The following is a 16,412-nucleotide window of genomic DNA, read 5'->3' as shown; positions in this document are numbered from 1 at the left end:
GATTCAGTTTCTTCCGCCATTTCTTCTCAGCGATATGTTGTCCCAAAGTGGTAGTAGGGTATGCTATTTTGGGACTGTATACTCGTATGTATAAATGCCCTGAAAATAGTCTACGTATTTTTTTTTTATTAAAATGAATTAACGTTTTTTAATAAATGCACGTGTTCTTCTCAGAAATATTTGCCATATCGTAGGATTAGATACCTTTGAAAATAATAAAGGTAAAATGAAAGGTACCTGTATTTTTCAACTTTATTTTCTACCAGTAACATCGAAAAATGGAGAGTCAGTAAACGCGAAGTGTATGTCTGTGTACTCTTCTTCGGGGTACAGGAGAAGATATCTGTAAAACAAATCATTTTATTACATTAATCTACACTAATATTATAAATGTGAAGGTAACTCTGTCTGTCTGTCTGTCTCGCTTGAACCGATTTTGATGTAATTTGGCATAGAGACACGTCGTTTGAGTCTCGGGAAAGGACATAGGATAGTTTTTATCCCGGTTTTTGAAACAGGGACGCGCGCGATAAAGTGTTTCTGTGACACAAAATTTCACGCGGGCGAAGCCGCGGGCGAAAAGCTAGTAAGTAATAAATAAATATCCTTGGACATTTTACTACGCTTCTAGTCCCAAACTAAGCAAAGCTTGTACTTTGGACACTAGATAATGGATATAAACATACCTACTTACTTAAATACTTTTTTTGTAAATACATATTATAAATACATACTCGTAGTAACACCCAGACCCGTCACAGAAATCAAAATTCATAATTTCAATTTCTGGCCGGCCGGGAATCGAACCCGGGACCTCTCGTTACATTACACTGAATGTTTTTCATCTTAACTAATTCTAACTTTTCTTTATTTGCAGGTAAGTCAACAATCATCATTTTCACACCAAAGGGTAGGTTAGGTTAGAAATTTCTGCCTGTGGTATCATCCGTTAAGATTATATCAAGGGAGTGGATATTTTTTCTCTAAAAAAAATAGGCTTAAAGCGATGTGTCGGCATCTAACCTCCGAGTCGACGAACGGTAGTTAGATTCTTGTCGATCGCTGGATTATGGAGAAATTAACTTTATAAAAACATTCTACAAATAATTTAAACAGTGGATGCCTCGTAGTCTCTACACTCCCCTAGGTCTATAAGGCATTTCACAATAGTGAAATCCTATTGTTCCGAGTACTATAGGGGTGAAACGCGGACTTTTTTATGGGAGGCAAACGAGCAGACGGATCACCTGATGGTAAGTGATTACCGTCGCCCATAGACACCCGCAGTCCGAGGGGCGTCACAAGTGCGTTGCCGGCCTTTAAGGTGTAAAAACACTCTCTTCTTGAAAGTTTGCTGCAAGGACTGCACAGTGTTTGTACCTTTCAAGAGCGATCTTCGCAGTAAAGGTATGGAGCCTGCTGGTGAAGGGCAGGGCGAAGTCCTGCGCCGCGTTGATGTGCTGCACCAGCTCATACGCCCACTCTGACAGCTCGTACTCTTGGACTGCGAACAAAATTATTGGTCAAAGATTTTTATGTAGTAAACAATGTAGGTAGGACCATCCTAGACTGCTTCCCACTTAACATCAGGTGCGATTGTGGTCAAATACCTGCCTTGTTATGCAAAAAAAAAAACTTTTAGAATTTAATTAGATAGGTAGGTCAAAGCACGGACGGTTATTGAAATAACTTTTAATCAAGTAACGATATGTGTTAGGTGTTAGTTTGTGGAATAAAAATCTTTGAGAGTTGCTGCGAGCAGCAGATGCCTTTTTCCTTATTTGCAATCGACTAAATGAATTGTAGAGACCGCAACTTAGAGAGAAAGTTAGTCCTAGCTAGACGTCCCTCTATTAATATCATCGTAAAACAAAAGGGTGAACAATACAGGTTCACTGTAGCGATTTTCCACCAATTAAGTACCTAATTATAAGGGAACAACTACCCTACACTACACGCATCATATTTTTAGCATAGCTACATTATAGAGACCGTCTTGCACTTGCAAATGTACGCGTATATCGAATTAGTATTATGGACCAACCTCTTCTTAAATTACCACTTCTTTCCGTCGCGCAGTCGGGTAAAACTGTGCCAACTTACCAGGAATGTTATGGATATCCGTAACCGTAACCGAAACTTTCGGATATCCGAAATAAAAAAATATCCGTAACCGAAACTGATATAAGTATTGTTCCTATATCCGTAACCGTATCCATAACCGAAACTACATATCCATAACATCCCTACAACTTACTGTCTTGCTGGGTTCCCAATCTCAACTCCTCCAAGTCCGGGATGTCCAGGATGACGTCCAGGCCCTCTTCCCCCAGGATCATGTGCATGTTACCCTTCTTCTTCTTCAAGTCGTACGGGTATATCACTTGAACGGTAGCTAGAAAAATCAAATTTTGAAAATAATTTGCAAAATATTGTGAGCACGGTAAAAATAAGGGCCAAGTTGCGCAAATATGCATATTTGATAATTACAATTTTTATTGTATTGTAAATTAATATCTTAATAAATAATAAGTAATTTGTATAATGAAATAATAAACACTGTAAAACGGTAAAGATTTTTATTCTAAACAACTGTATCTTTAATTCCTTAAATATTTAACTTTGAAAATGGAATTTAGATTTTTACATGACCACACCATCACACTTTTTCTATTACATAATTCTGGAACATTTTTACATATAAACCGTTTCAGAACCTCGCTTCTCTTTTCTATTTTGTGCTCGCCTCATGAACTATGCATACAATAGTATGCTGTGTTGTTTGTTCACTCCGGTTAACCGGGGAGCGCTGAATGCAGCTAATTATACTGAGCACGGCTCGATACTCCGCTGTGCCGGGTGCCTATTGTTTATGGACTATATTCTGTATCTGTATGTCAACTACATTGAGCAGCAAGATTCAAGTAGTCTATTATACACTGCGGACTATGCAATTTTGTTGCAAGTATCCCCTATTACAACTACATGTCATATTGGGGATAGCAAATAAAAAATAATTCGTACAAAGAATATCTTATGCTATAATAATAATGTTAACAATAAACGATTCAGTATTGAGTAAGTTTTCAGGATTCATATCGCTTTAAAGATGTTAATCATGAAATAAGAAAATTAGTGATAACTCGTTTATGTTAAAATATGTTAAAGGAGAAAAAACTATGAGCAGTTCAATACTACTGGAACCATATTTAACTTTCTACTAAAAATTTGCCCTTAAACGCAAGATTTTTCGAAATTGCTTTCTTCATCAACAGGCCTTTACAGCCTACTGCTGGACTATGAGCCTTATGGTTTTGCCATAATCTCCACGCTTGGCAGACGGATTGAAGATTGCACTTTAAAATATTAATGTTTAACAGAGTTCGCTTGCTTTCTTAACTCAAAGATAAGGTTCTAATTTTATTATGATTATAAACTCAGGCAACATTATGCATTGAAGATTTAACTGTGTGAGAACTATGTCATCTGTCCAGCCATCTTGTATACTCATCCTCATCCCCAACCCTCGGCTGAATGCATCGCTAATTACGCCATAGCTCGAGTTCCATTGTTGGGTATTGCGGTGCTTTGTGGCGGCCAAGGGCTGGATCTAGTGGGTATTGTACTATTATGTAGAATTCATATAGGTAATTTATCTGTCTAACTCTACTAGAGCTTTAATAATCGTTTAATCGTTCCCCATGCGAGTATAAATAGTTGAAGATTGAATACTGGTTCACAAACAATTTTGCAAAACTTGGACCCAAAGTCAAATTGATGGTGTGGCCGTCAACACTACGGCAAAATAACTAAGCTCGTCGTCCGAACTTTGGAAGCTCCGAACATAAAGCTTCGCGGGATGATTGATATCGCTTTGTGGAAGCTCTGAAAAGATTTCAAAGGACAGGATAAACAAAAACGCTTTCTAATGGCTGAGGATTATTACAGTGAAATATAATATTATTATAATAATGTAGTATGATTTCTGAAAAGTAAGCTTTGTTTTGAATTAAAAACTTTTAAGTAGTAGGTATTATTTATAACCCAGAATAACAAATAGGCTATAATTTATGACGATCTGTGACAAACCAAATTTCACGCGGGTAAAGTCGCGGGCTAAAGCTAGTCTTTGATAATTTTGTTAAAATAACTATTTCGCGCTGTATTATGTCGTCAAGCTGAGAGACAACTGAATATTTGTGAATCTTATTACGTACAGCTCATCATAATAATACAGTTTTGTTGTAAAAATCGCTTTTATTACACCTACATAAGAAGCCACAATATTTATTTAAACGTGCCGACGTCCATAGATCAAAAGAAAATTAAATCGTTAAAGAGTCCATTAACGTTCCTATTCACATTATTAGAGTGGTCGGAAAGTAACTAAATAGGCTATTAGAGAACGAAATTAGAATTACAATCCCAAGTGGCAATAATAATGTGTTACTTGGAAACGAGAAAGTCGAGCGAATATGGTCCGAATGTCTGTATAATGGTATATTTATTCAGTAAGTACAATTAATTATCAGGAGTTATTTTTATAAAAATATATAATTTAGTATCTTTAATCTGATTGATAAAAAGTATATTAAAGACCTAATCTTTTAAACTCTTATTATTTAAAATGTTGCAACTTGGCTCATCTAAAATAAACTCTACTGTGCTAAAAATAAATATTGGTTGTAAAAACTTAAAAAAATTATTAATATGCACGCTTTCATAAAAATAAATTCATAAAAATTCTGACCAATAGAGTAAAAAAAATTAAAAAACAAATTAGGTAAGCGTTTAATATTATTACTGAAATAAATAATTCATTACTCACCGTTTCCAGTGAACTTCTTCAATGGGCCTGAAATAATAAAATAGCCTAGGTATAAACGATGTTTATATTTTAGTGTGTTTACATACAGGGTGTCCCAAAAACAATGGATAACCCTGTAACCATCGATAGGCCTCGCCATGGTCTCCCTAATGTCCAATTTTGACCCCAGTAAAAATATCACCGTTTTCAAGATTTTTAAGTTTTTGTGCATTTTTAGAAAATTGCCACCTGCGATTACTTTTTCTCATGCCATTTCTATAAATGAGGATACTTTTCAATCTAGTTTTTTTCCTTATCACAAGGGATAGTTGGGCTATCAAAAGAAAAGATTAAAGTTCAACAAACTAGTTTAAAAGTATGAAATTTTTAAGAAATTGCAGAGAAGAAGGAAAAATTAATTCATTGTCTTGCACTTTTGACCAGCCATCGTGTAAAAAAAATGTAGGAAGACCATCGTGCCCATTACCTTAAAAACTTCCTTGGTTAATTGAGATTCTGAAAAGGTATCACAAGCTTATGTATTCTGTATTATTTTTATCTTATGGCTACTTGAATAGCAACTAGTATGAAAACTGCAAAAATGAGTTTTTCTCGTAATAGTTAAACTAGGACTGCATATTAAAAATATTTTATTGATATGATTGAATAACGTATTGATTACTCGACAACAGTATTTGTTTTATGTGTATCTGTTTTTATACGTCACTTTTTATATGAATAATACTTAAGTTTGAACTACGAGTATACAAACAGAGTTAAATCTCAATAGGTATTGTGACACTTACCATCTTGCTCTCCAATACCGGAAAATGCTGTAGAAATAATAAAATTATATTAAAAGGGTTTTCTTAAATTAAAATGCTAGCCGAGAGTATAAAAATACATGACTTTATTACACAGACTGACCGCAATATAAATAAGTAGGTATAATTCGAAAGTATCCAGTAATTTTGAGTGAAGGACTAACTAATATTCATGTGTTCCCACAAAATTAGCAATATAACTGCAGTTTTAATGTTTAATAATATACTAGTTTTATAACTTACTAGCTGTGCCCGCGACTTCTTACGCGTGAAAACCCGTTTTCGCAACATTTTTGCTCTGCACCTATTACTCGTAGCGTGATGGTATATAGCCTATAGCCTTCCTCAATAAATGGGCTATCTAACACTGAAAGAATTTTTCAAATCGGACCGGTAGTTCCTGAGATTAGCGCGTTCAAGTAAACAAACAAACTCTTCAGCTTTATAATATTAGTATTGATTAAAATAACCAACACATACCGTGAGCTGGGTGAGCTGGGTCGGAGCACGGTTGCGTGTCATTCCTCACTTGTTGTATTTTCAATGGCAGCTCCAAAATTAATGTGTATAAATTCGTGTCACTGTCAATTCTGAAACAATTAAATATTCATATTTATTGTACTGGAATTAATATTATACACGAAAAAGTGATTCAGGATAGTAATTATAATGTTCTACAAGCTGAAAAGGCTCACTAGTAAGCGCTACTGTAGAGTAAGGTCTTGTCATTCTAGAGGCTAAAATACTACTGTATTTTACCTCTGTATTGTAATGCCGAAGGAAGCAGTAGAAGTATGGCATTCAGATTCACCATATTTTAATTAAATTACTATCATTTTTTTTTATCCACAACGAGGAAGCTTTTGGCCTGTATCTCACCTGATGGTAAATGATGATCAGGCCGAAGGTGGAAGCGAGCTTCACCCGGAATCCTCAACCACGGAGGAACTGGCTATCTTAACTCTAACTGCCGGAACACAACAATGCTGTTAACATTGTTGTTATGGCGACAGACTTAGAGATGGTGGTAGCTAGCCAGGCGGACTTAGAACAAGCCCTACCACCAACCAAACCGAACAGAAAAATCTGCCCCACTGGGAATCGAACCCGGGACCTCTGCGTCTGAAGCAGGTGGTCTTACCACTAGACCACAGAGGCGGTTAAAAAAAATCGAATACGTTACAAACGAAGACACTGGAGAATTGAAGTCTATTAAATGATTTTAGTGTAATATAGTACTTGTTATTATTCTGTGGTAATAGTTACCTACACATAGACAAATGCATTCGTAAATATAAAGCTCAGAAATTCCAACCTCAGTACATAGTGAATAATGTTAATTAAAATTATTAAATTATTCAACAAAATAACAGTACTTCGAGCATAAACCAACGCTAAAGTATGTAATATAATAAACCAGTCTGCGGGATTCTCCACAAACTGTTAGTTTCTGTTAACCGTAAACTGCTCGTGTTCCAAAGATTCCAAGTGAGTGCTAAGTTTGGTTACACCTGTCTGGAAACTTCCAGAGTGGAGTTCCTCAAAGTGACGCCAAAGTGTCGATAGTTGTTGTTACAAAACAATCGTAGAGAGCTGAAATATCTTTGCTGGAACTTTGAAGTAGGTAGGTATGTGTACGTGTAGGTGTGATAAAAGTAAGTACATACTAGGGTGGAGCGAATTTTTTTTTTTCAGATATCTGTAATGTAATAGTCAAAATTTTGTGCCTTTAGGGCTTAAATGAAGTCATGCAAAATATTAATCAATTCGGTTTAGAGTAACTGCCTCCGCATCGACACTGAATTTATAAAAAAAGTTGGTTTTAGACCTCACTTAGGCGCCACATATCTGTGCAATATTTAAATAAAAATACTATTTTTTTATCACAAATCGTTTACTGATATGCTATATTTTCAATGTAAAATACACAAAAAGCCAGGCTTTGGGTTTATAATTTTTATAAGGGCGTGAGAGAGCGCGAGAAGAGAATTTTTCTGGCCCTTTTCGCGACTCGCGTCTTTGTCAGATAGTCTACTGGAAAAGCTCTGGAAACATGTGAGAAACTACCTATCTATAAATTTGAACAAATTGAAGGACAAATGTGATCAGAAATGGCCAATTATCTGAGTACTGATCAGCAGAACTTGCATAAAATTGCTTCGGCGGTAATTAGGCGTATTCTCACAAAATCTCGCAATAATTTCTCCTGGTGAATTGTATCATGCCCGTTAGATCACACGAGCGTACCGAATACTACGTTTGTATTGTAGAAACTTAAAATCCAATAGAAATTTTGATACCTCTGGCTACTATTGTGGTTAAAGTCTATGCTTCTTCCTGGTTTTTGATTAAGACAAAACCATCATGCAAAATGGCACCCGTCATCTGTTTAAAATTATTATGGCCTCGAGAGGCCTGCCAGATACCCTATGAAAGATTTAAGAACTAGTTACCCGGAGAAAAAGCTATTACGAGTATCCTGATAGCAGTCTTCTTACGATGTCAGAGAGCTGGCCGCTCGTCGCATACTAAAGTCACACAGTACGAGTCACCCTTCAATACCTAGAATTTTTTAAGTACTAGTGATACACTTTAATGCTATTTTATATATTTATTTAATTTACTTAACCAAACAGCCGCTTTTGAGATATTTATTTGACTAAGAAATTTAGCACATTGTCAAATCTGGTGGTGAGAGCAACCCTTTGTTTTAAGGCTTCTCTACCTCACTCAAGCTGTTGAGGGACCTGTGAAGATTACAATCAAAGATTCTATTTCTCACTGCATCCAGAAAGTCACTAATAAGGTGCAATAAAAGTCAAGCTGGAATCGCGAAACGTGATGCCTAAATTTTGATCAAAAATGGATTTTCAAGCATAATAATTAAAGTAATTTATCTAATTCTTGTATGTATTTCTTGTTATATTACCTTAGTAAATATCTAATCTATAAATTATCTGTCATTTAATACCTTCTTACTAATAAATAGAGCGCAATATTTCACCTTAGACGACTTTCAACTTTAAATAAAATTTTAAAATTTTGAAGTCACTGCGGAGGCAGAAGATATTCATTAAATGGGATAAAAAATTACAGTTATTTATACTTTCATATAAGGCACAAATCCCCCCCTATTAGAACTTCGAAACTAAAAAAAAATTTTTTCCCATACAACCGTGCTCCACCCTAGTACATACTTAACATCAGGAGTGTATAAAAAGAACAGGACAAAAACTTATATTATCAGGAGTGTATAAAAAGAAAATACAAAAACTTAAATTTAATCTATAGGTATTTTGCTCAAATGAATGTCTCTAACTTAGTACATACCATTTGTTTTGTTTCTCAGTGACATAATAATATGATCTAAAAGAATTAAAGTAGGCACAAAGAGAATATAAACATTTTAATAAATAAAAACTTTAAAAAAAGTGAACCAAGCTAAAAGTAGAAGAATCACTATGTAAATCATTTATTAGAATTACAATTTAATATAAGCTGTATGCTAACTGACAATAATAGGACTGCACTTTTGATAAAATACCATCTCATATTATTATTGAAGTACACTATTCTTATGCAAATAAGGAATTTGAATAAGACTATCGAGTTTCCATGTCAGAGCATAATGGATTATCGATAAGTAAAAATAAACAAACCACACTAGTGAGTGCTGCATTAGACGGCGATGAAAGTGTTAATGTTTGGAAATGCACTTCGAGCGGTTTCAATCGATTCGCTTGCTAACGCTGATTACTTGTGGTTCAATTTATCTTCCTCCTGGATTAATCCTTCCTTTTTGGTAAAGGTATACAATATAGTAAAAATAATTGAAGTCGTTACTTAAGAAAAGACACATTAGAATCTAATACAGTACATTCGTTAAATTAATAAATATTGAGAAAAAATGCTGAAAAAGTGTATGGAGATTGGAGTTGCTCATATCAACGAGATAGAAAAAGTTAGTACCTATCTCTATTACACAAAGAACTGACACTTTTTAGACGTCAGAATTGCACATTCCATGCGGATCAAAACTATGCTTTGAGGGAGTAAATAACAGTTTTTTTAAATGGTGAAGTTAATGGATTTTTTTAACTTTAACTTACCCAATGCCAACCAACCGGCTCTCCTCCAGTCCAGACAACTTGATGCAGGTTCCGCTGTCGCCATACCGGAAGTAGTAAGGCTCGTAATCCGCCAGGCCCAGCTGTGGGCTGCCCAGCAGGAAGTTGTCCCGTAGGGACTGGTACTGCTTCTTGAAGCAGACGAAGTCGGTGGAGTGACAGGCTATGAGGTAGCGGTCTGGGAGTGACAGAGAATAGTTTAAGTTGTGGTAAAAACCTCGGATATTTACTACTTCTCATAATATTTATGCATTTGCGGATTAAATTAACTTGATAAATTAACAAAAAAACAAAAGACACCGTACAACATTTTTACAGCACGCAGTTTCTTTTTCCTCTTGAACAATTATTATTACTTTTACACTTAAGAGATTTAAACTCTAAGGCGTCGGTATGCTATTGGACTCTAAATTGAAAATTATAAACAACGCAATCTTATTGAAAACCTTTTTCTTTTTATTATTTGGTTTTTAGATCTACGGGTATCTGTTGATGGCCTAGTAAAGAAGTAAATTTTAGAGACCACACGGCCAAACTCCTTGACTGCAACTGGCCGGCGAGAAACTTCTTTTTAATTAATTATTATTTTTCGTCTGTCATTAGTTTTTTCTTTTCAACAGAAATTATTAATTAAATTTTAATATCTTAACTCTACTAGAGTTCAGACATTCAAAATTTAATTTTATTAATTTGAAATGATTGATGAGATGTCATTATCAGTAATATAGAACGTTTATTTTTCGCCCGAAAGCTAAACCAAATAACCGCAGCAGTTGGTTTAATAGGGATTGACCTGCCGCTTGACCGATGGTCGCGCACCGGACCACAAAGCCCGCGGTTGCGGTTTGAGTCTTTACTGGTTTGAGGGCGCAGTAATATCAGTTTGGGGCAAATTGTGTGACCAAACGAGCTTTTAATTTTACTTAAAACAATACTCGTATTTTATGTCTGTGACTTTTATGTGCCTACAATCATCGTACGGTATGTATTCTTTATGAAAACTTGTACAAATAATTGCTTTATTCTTTGCCATTACTGATGAGGTATTGTATGATTTCAAGATAACAATTAAATGACAAAAATTTAGTAAATATTTGGACATTTCACACGTCGCTGTAGACAGCCCCATACTAACAAATAGAGGGTACAGCCTGATTGAGCTAATGCTAATTGCGCACCTGGCTGGAATGCGATTCTCCCTCGCATTTACTCGCGCACCTACCCGCGTTTGCCCCGTCCGTACAGCAGGGTACTCGGCTAGATAGCCGTGTAGCATGTAATGTATCAGATACTGTATCAAGTGAGTACATAGGCACGAGCCCGCTGCGAGCTGCTCACGCGTGGTTCGCAGGGAGATCGCAGCGACCCGCCGAGTGGCGGTATCACTGCGAGCACAAAGGCGGCTCGCAGTAGGATCCAGGAGCTCGCAGCCAGATACGCGATGACCGTGGACGAGCCGTACTAACTTAAAGGTTGGTTGCGTTACATGCTACGTTACGTGCTACATGGCAGGTGAGTAGCCAGGTGTGCAGTTAGCTCGACCGAGTTGTATGGTAGAGTTCTCGTGCTTAACGAGTCCATGAAAAATTATCTGCCCAATATTTTATCGTAACAACTCTCATACTAGAGGCACTGACCCGTGTGAGTTTGCCATTGAATTTTAAATCGCAATCGAAATCCCATACAATCCTGAAAAAGTCTGCATTCAACAAAAGGGGTGGATGAAATATTAGTACTTCGCGCCATAACATAAATATTTATGGGCAAAGAATAGTCGATAAGGTCTAATAGGGAACGAAATGACATAGAAGTGTAATGTTACCACACTTTTGGAATATTTGGAGTTTGCAGCAATATGTAAAAGTATATTGTCATAAAAATGATGGTATTTTGTGCGAATAAGTGTATGCAATTAAATAGTGTTGAGTTAATGAAATAATAAATGTATCTTTCTTTCTTTCTTTCAAATAGGTTGCGCGGTTAAATGTCGGACCATGTAACCTTAAGAACAGAAAGTCTTGATAGTCCGACTCCTTAATCGAACCAACAGGAAAAAAAAGTTCACGTGGTCCGATTAGTCGGACAAAGCAGTCGGACCACGTGTCCAGAGGGGTGTCGACAGCAAAAAAGTAAGCAATAAGTTGACATCAAAAAGTTTTTCAAAAGCTCCCATTTAAATATCTTAAAAACACTTGAACCGGACACACTGTATATTATTGCTTATAGTAATAATGTTTTTCTCTTGGTAATTGTTTTTCTCTTTTAGATTTGTATAATGAACTGACATTAAAAACTTAATTTAAAGTTATAATAAAAGCACGTAGGTACTTAATAGCGTAATTTCAAGGAACCAGTTTTTCGCGGTCATCCGGAAAAATCGTCATTAAAATAAGCCTTTTATTTTCAGTTTTTCCTTGAAGCTGAAATATCTAATATCTGCTTCTATTTTTTCCTGGGACCAAATTGTCGTCTGGGGAATCTGAAATATGCATGGGAATGACGCGTCACATCGGATGAATACTTGACGTGCTCACCGACTCTTCAATCGGCTTGCCTGGTTACATTTCACGGTGAATGGTCTTTGGGAATTACCTAGATATTAGGTACAATAAATAGTGTTTGGAGCTTAGGACTTGATTTTGTGGTTGCTGCTTGCAGAATAAAATGACTTGAACGCTTTACTTGAGCTCATTTACAATTCGCGGATGCCCATAATAATATCGTAAGTTTTAAAGGCTGAGGCTTATTTTCACGCACCATAATGCCTATTAAGCTTTGGAGTTAACTGTGTGTACGTAATTTTCCAAGAACGAAGTAAAGTGGCAATTTTGAAACCATGCGGAGCGGATAAAAATAACTTGAAAAAATAATTTTAGTAACTTAAAATTATTTTTTTCAAATTCTGAGTCGCTCCTGGCAACTATTTGCAAAATTACCGTGAATTTTCCCAATTTTACATTATTTCGATTTTTTATTTTGTTATTCTAACATAAAGTAGATCATAAACTTACCCAGCTTATCATAAAATTCCCTGGCACTACACAGGGCCACGCACAGTAAAACTAAAACACTCGAGCCAAACCTCATTTTACACCAATTTCCATCAGAAATATTTTAGACTAACTGAAGTAAATCGCACGCACGTCATTCCGAATGAAAAATAATACCTATCACTACAAACACTGGCGACTTAGGAAAACTTGAAATATATCAAAAGGTACGCAGTACGTTTATTGCCGTGTGTGTCGAGCGACTGAAATATTTTATTTGCAAAGAACTCGACTTAAACTGATTGTGTTTTAATTATTGTTTTAATAAGGAAAACGTACGGAAGTTTGATTATAAACAACACCTAACAACGGATTAGAATACCAAATCACTTGTAAAGTTAATTGTATGAATATAGATTATTTTATAATAAATGTTATTGACATTATAACTTTTATAATAATTTTAAAAAATATTTTCACGCTAGTCGGATATTTTTTTATTTTCTCTTTTACATAACGCCCATTTGTTAAACTGGCATAATATCTATAAATAGTTATGAATTTATTATTAGGTACAGTTACATGCGATAGAGCCGTAGTTTAAGTATTGTACCGAATCTCTTTAAGCGATCTTGATTTGACTTATGGTCCTATGTCCCCTAGATGGGGCAGAGGGCGTCCAAAACGGTTTACTGTTGTGTTCGTTTCGTTAATCGAGTATTTTCGGGCAAGTGGGTGATTAACCTGCTGTACCCTAGTCCGGTGGTGGGGCTGCCACCTCAGAGCTTCTGGACTCGCTCGGTTTTTTCCGGGTATCCTCCCTAGTGATGAGATTCTGTTTTCAGGCGCAGAATACTCGCCTTTCGCCCTGCATCCTCAGCTCAGCTGCAAGTCTAGGTAGTGGGCACGCAAAGCGTGGCTGCAGCAGGTCCCAGGGTGGACGACGAGGACGTGGATGACGCGGACTGGCCGGGGTTCTGCTACATCGGTGTTTCACTACTTAACACAGCAGATGGTTTCTTGGCATTTTGTAGGCAATGCTGACCTCACTACGTCAGCAATTACCACCAAGACCATGCCCCGGCTTCCCCCCCAACCCCGGCTTCCCCCCTCTTTAAGCGATCGCGATATTTAAATATAAATAGTTATGTAATTAAATAGTCCACAAGAACTCACTTATGTTAGTAACGATATATAACGTGATGTGATATAATATTGTGTAATGGATAAAATAAGAAAAATGGGTCTCTGTCCGTTTTCACCATCAATTCCTAATCTTTAAGTGACCCCTATGATACATAGCACATAACAGGAATTTTGTTTTCATAGGGGTCACTTAAATTAGGAATTGATGGTGTAAACGGGCGTCGGACTCTCTTTCGCCCCTTTGCCTTAAAATGAAATGGGTTATTAAGAATCATATTAGTATGAGGGGCGAACTTACTGGGCGAACAGATCCGAGACAGAAAGAAATTAACAACCCTTTTTTTTAGTGATCTGTCTCATCTATTTTATAAACTTTGCCCAAGTCCAAATGTTTAGTTTCGGCATTGATGATTGTTTATTGTACAAAACAATGGTCTTCAAATTGTTTGTCCAAGTGTCCTCGTGCTCTTGAAAACGAACGCGGTTAAGTTACGCTTGTTTCATTAATTTGCATGCTATTAAGGAAATTAATAAGATTTCTCTATTTTTTGTTCACTTAATTTGTAATTTAAAGTGGTTCCTTACTTGTTGAAGACCGTCCCCAAGGATTTCTTTGACCAGCCCAGCGTTGCTCTCCTCCTGGTGCTTCCCGCTACCTTCACCAAATCGTCGGTCCCCCGAGTGAAACAAAGCCTATACTTCCCAGTCTGTCGTCGCCAATCGAAAACTTCTCTGTCCAAAAGCTTCTTAAGTTTGGCAATTCAAAGTTTGTAGCTGTGGTCGTGTCGTGAACTATCAAAGTCGACCCATACGTCTATTGAAACTCGCTTTAAAAGAATGAGGACTAGGTTAATTCTATTTTTTTAACATGTCAATGTAAACAAACTACTGTATTTACAAAGTCGTGCTAAAAAAGTATGCCCGCCGGGTTTTTATCTAAAAATCTTTTGAATAACTTTGTAATTCCCTTATAAGAAATCTGTCAGTATTAATGACATAATTTACAATTTCCCTTTCATTGTGCGCGTGCGCATTCTGCGAACATCAGCGAGCGCGAAAAACGTGTTGATTAGATCTATTGTATCTGTATGTACCTACCTGCTTACTTGTTAATAAGAAAGATATAAAGGCTTTCAAAGATTGTAAAGTTGACAGAATATCAGACATTTATACTAGGCGCAGATCACCGATTTTTAGTTGGCCGATAGTTGTGCCCGATTTTAAATTTTATGAAGAATCGGCAAAATCGAATCGGTGTAATGTGCGCACTTCCATACATGCCCATACTGATTAACTGCCCGACTAAACTATCGGCCGACGAAAAATCGATGGTCTGCGCCTAGGCTAAATTTTTGTCGCAAAATAGCACTTACGAGTTTAACAAATACTTACATTTTCTGGTACTCGTTAAGATAAAGAGTATTTGTTTTTGCAATACGTAAATAATTAAATTAATAGTACTTAATTATATGATTCCTCTTTTAAATCGAAAACAATTCAAGTCAAACATAGAATAAAGTACCTTTTATTTGAAGAGTTCTTCATCACATTATCTTTTAAAATGTAAACTCGTTCCATTACTTTCCGGTGGGGTATTAAAATCTAGATCCAGCTTTCACTTTGCAGATGCCCTCGCTTTGAGGCTGGATCTCGTAGATTGACGAGGAGCAAAAAAATACCTCCTGCATGTTAAAAGATTGGATTTAAAACGAGTTCTTAGGTAAGAAACGTTTTTAATATAAAAATAGTAAAGTAAAAAATAAAGTATCTTTTATTAGTTAGTAAATAATCTGCTCTTTATTTTTCTTGCTGTTCTTGCATGTTATTTTTTAAGTTACGATTCAAATAAAATGAGTATAACAAGAGCTTTTGATCTTCAAACAGTAAAGTTATACTGGTTATCTTGAAAATTATCTGAAAATCACTTTCTGTCCTTTGTAAAATGCGTTCTGGGAATTTCGGTGCTTTTTATATGGGGTTTGACAGGTTTTTGACGTTTGTCAAAGTTAAAGTGGAATGGTGCAACCCAGCCTTACTGTCACGGTGTGACAAGAAGTGACTCGTGCGCGCAATGCCCAAGTGCATGACATCGCCCGCAAAATACTTACATTGCGCCCGCACTCCTGTGTCGCGTTGTCGCGTAGTATGGAAACTATAAAGTGACACCTTCTTGCAATAGTTGCGATACTGCAATAAAAAGAAATAATCAGATGTACCCGACAGTACTTGCAATGATTCGAGATATTTTTGTCGAAAACCGTCTGCTTCAAAGAGAAGCAATCACAGTTCAACTCGGGATTGTCGGTAACCAGTTGCGCATGAACAACTCAAAGAACGTTTTTAGGGTTCCTCCCTAAAAGTCTCATAAACCTTAATGAGTAGGTAGACAGTTAAAATTTTCACAGAATATGAATGTATTTTGAAAGGAAACATGTTTTTTGGAATCATTGGTTGATTTTAGTATTGTCAAGGCTTTCTTATATTGAATGAATTGACTTTTGATGACAACGACCTGAAA

The 16,412-nt window shown here is 36.2% G+C and overlaps 2 protein-coding genes across 2 annotated transcripts in view; one reads left to right on the top strand and one right to left on the bottom strand.

Annotated features, from left to right (window-relative positions):
• LOC135076068 (uncharacterized) overlaps nucleotides 1-16,412 on the top strand; it is a 239,062-nt gene that overhangs the window by 79,331 nt on the left and 143,319 nt on the right. The window lies entirely within an intron of this gene.
• Nucleotides 241-12,960, bottom strand: LOC135076060 (uncharacterized). The gene is made up of 8 exons (XM_063970515.1): nucleotides 12,770-12,960; nucleotides 9,741-9,936; nucleotides 6,122-6,221; nucleotides 5,614-5,641; nucleotides 4,829-4,855; nucleotides 2,258-2,395; nucleotides 1,381-1,504; nucleotides 241-343 (listed from the first exon to the last, which is right to left on the bottom strand). Exons 1-8 carry the CDS (start codon nucleotides 12,843-12,845, stop codon nucleotides 253-255), a joined length of 780 nt encoding a protein of 259 aa, XP_063826585.1. The 5' UTR covers nucleotides 12,846-12,960; the 3' UTR covers nucleotides 241-252.

This window comes from Ostrinia nubilalis, chromosome 11, assembly GCF_963855985.1.
Source record: "Ostrinia nubilalis chromosome 11, ilOstNubi1.1, whole genome shotgun sequence".
In the NCBI taxonomy this organism is placed as follows: domain Eukaryota; kingdom Metazoa; phylum Arthropoda; class Insecta; order Lepidoptera; family Crambidae; genus Ostrinia; species Ostrinia nubilalis.
This window is presented reverse-complemented; position numbering and strand designations above follow the sequence as displayed.

Coding starts and splice junctions, on each gene's coding strand:
- LOC135076060 (XM_063970515.1), bottom strand. CDS start 12,845: ATGAGGTTTGGCTCGAGTGTTTTAGTTTTACTGTGCGTGGCCCTGTGT. Junction 9,937..12,769: donor GGAATTTTATGATAAGCTGG/GTAAGTTTATGA, acceptor TGTCACTCCCAG/ACCGCTACCTCATAGCCTGT. Junction 344..1,380: donor GCGAAGATCGCTCTTGAAAG/GTACAAACACTG, acceptor TTTGTTTTACAG/ATATCTTCTCCTGTACCCCG.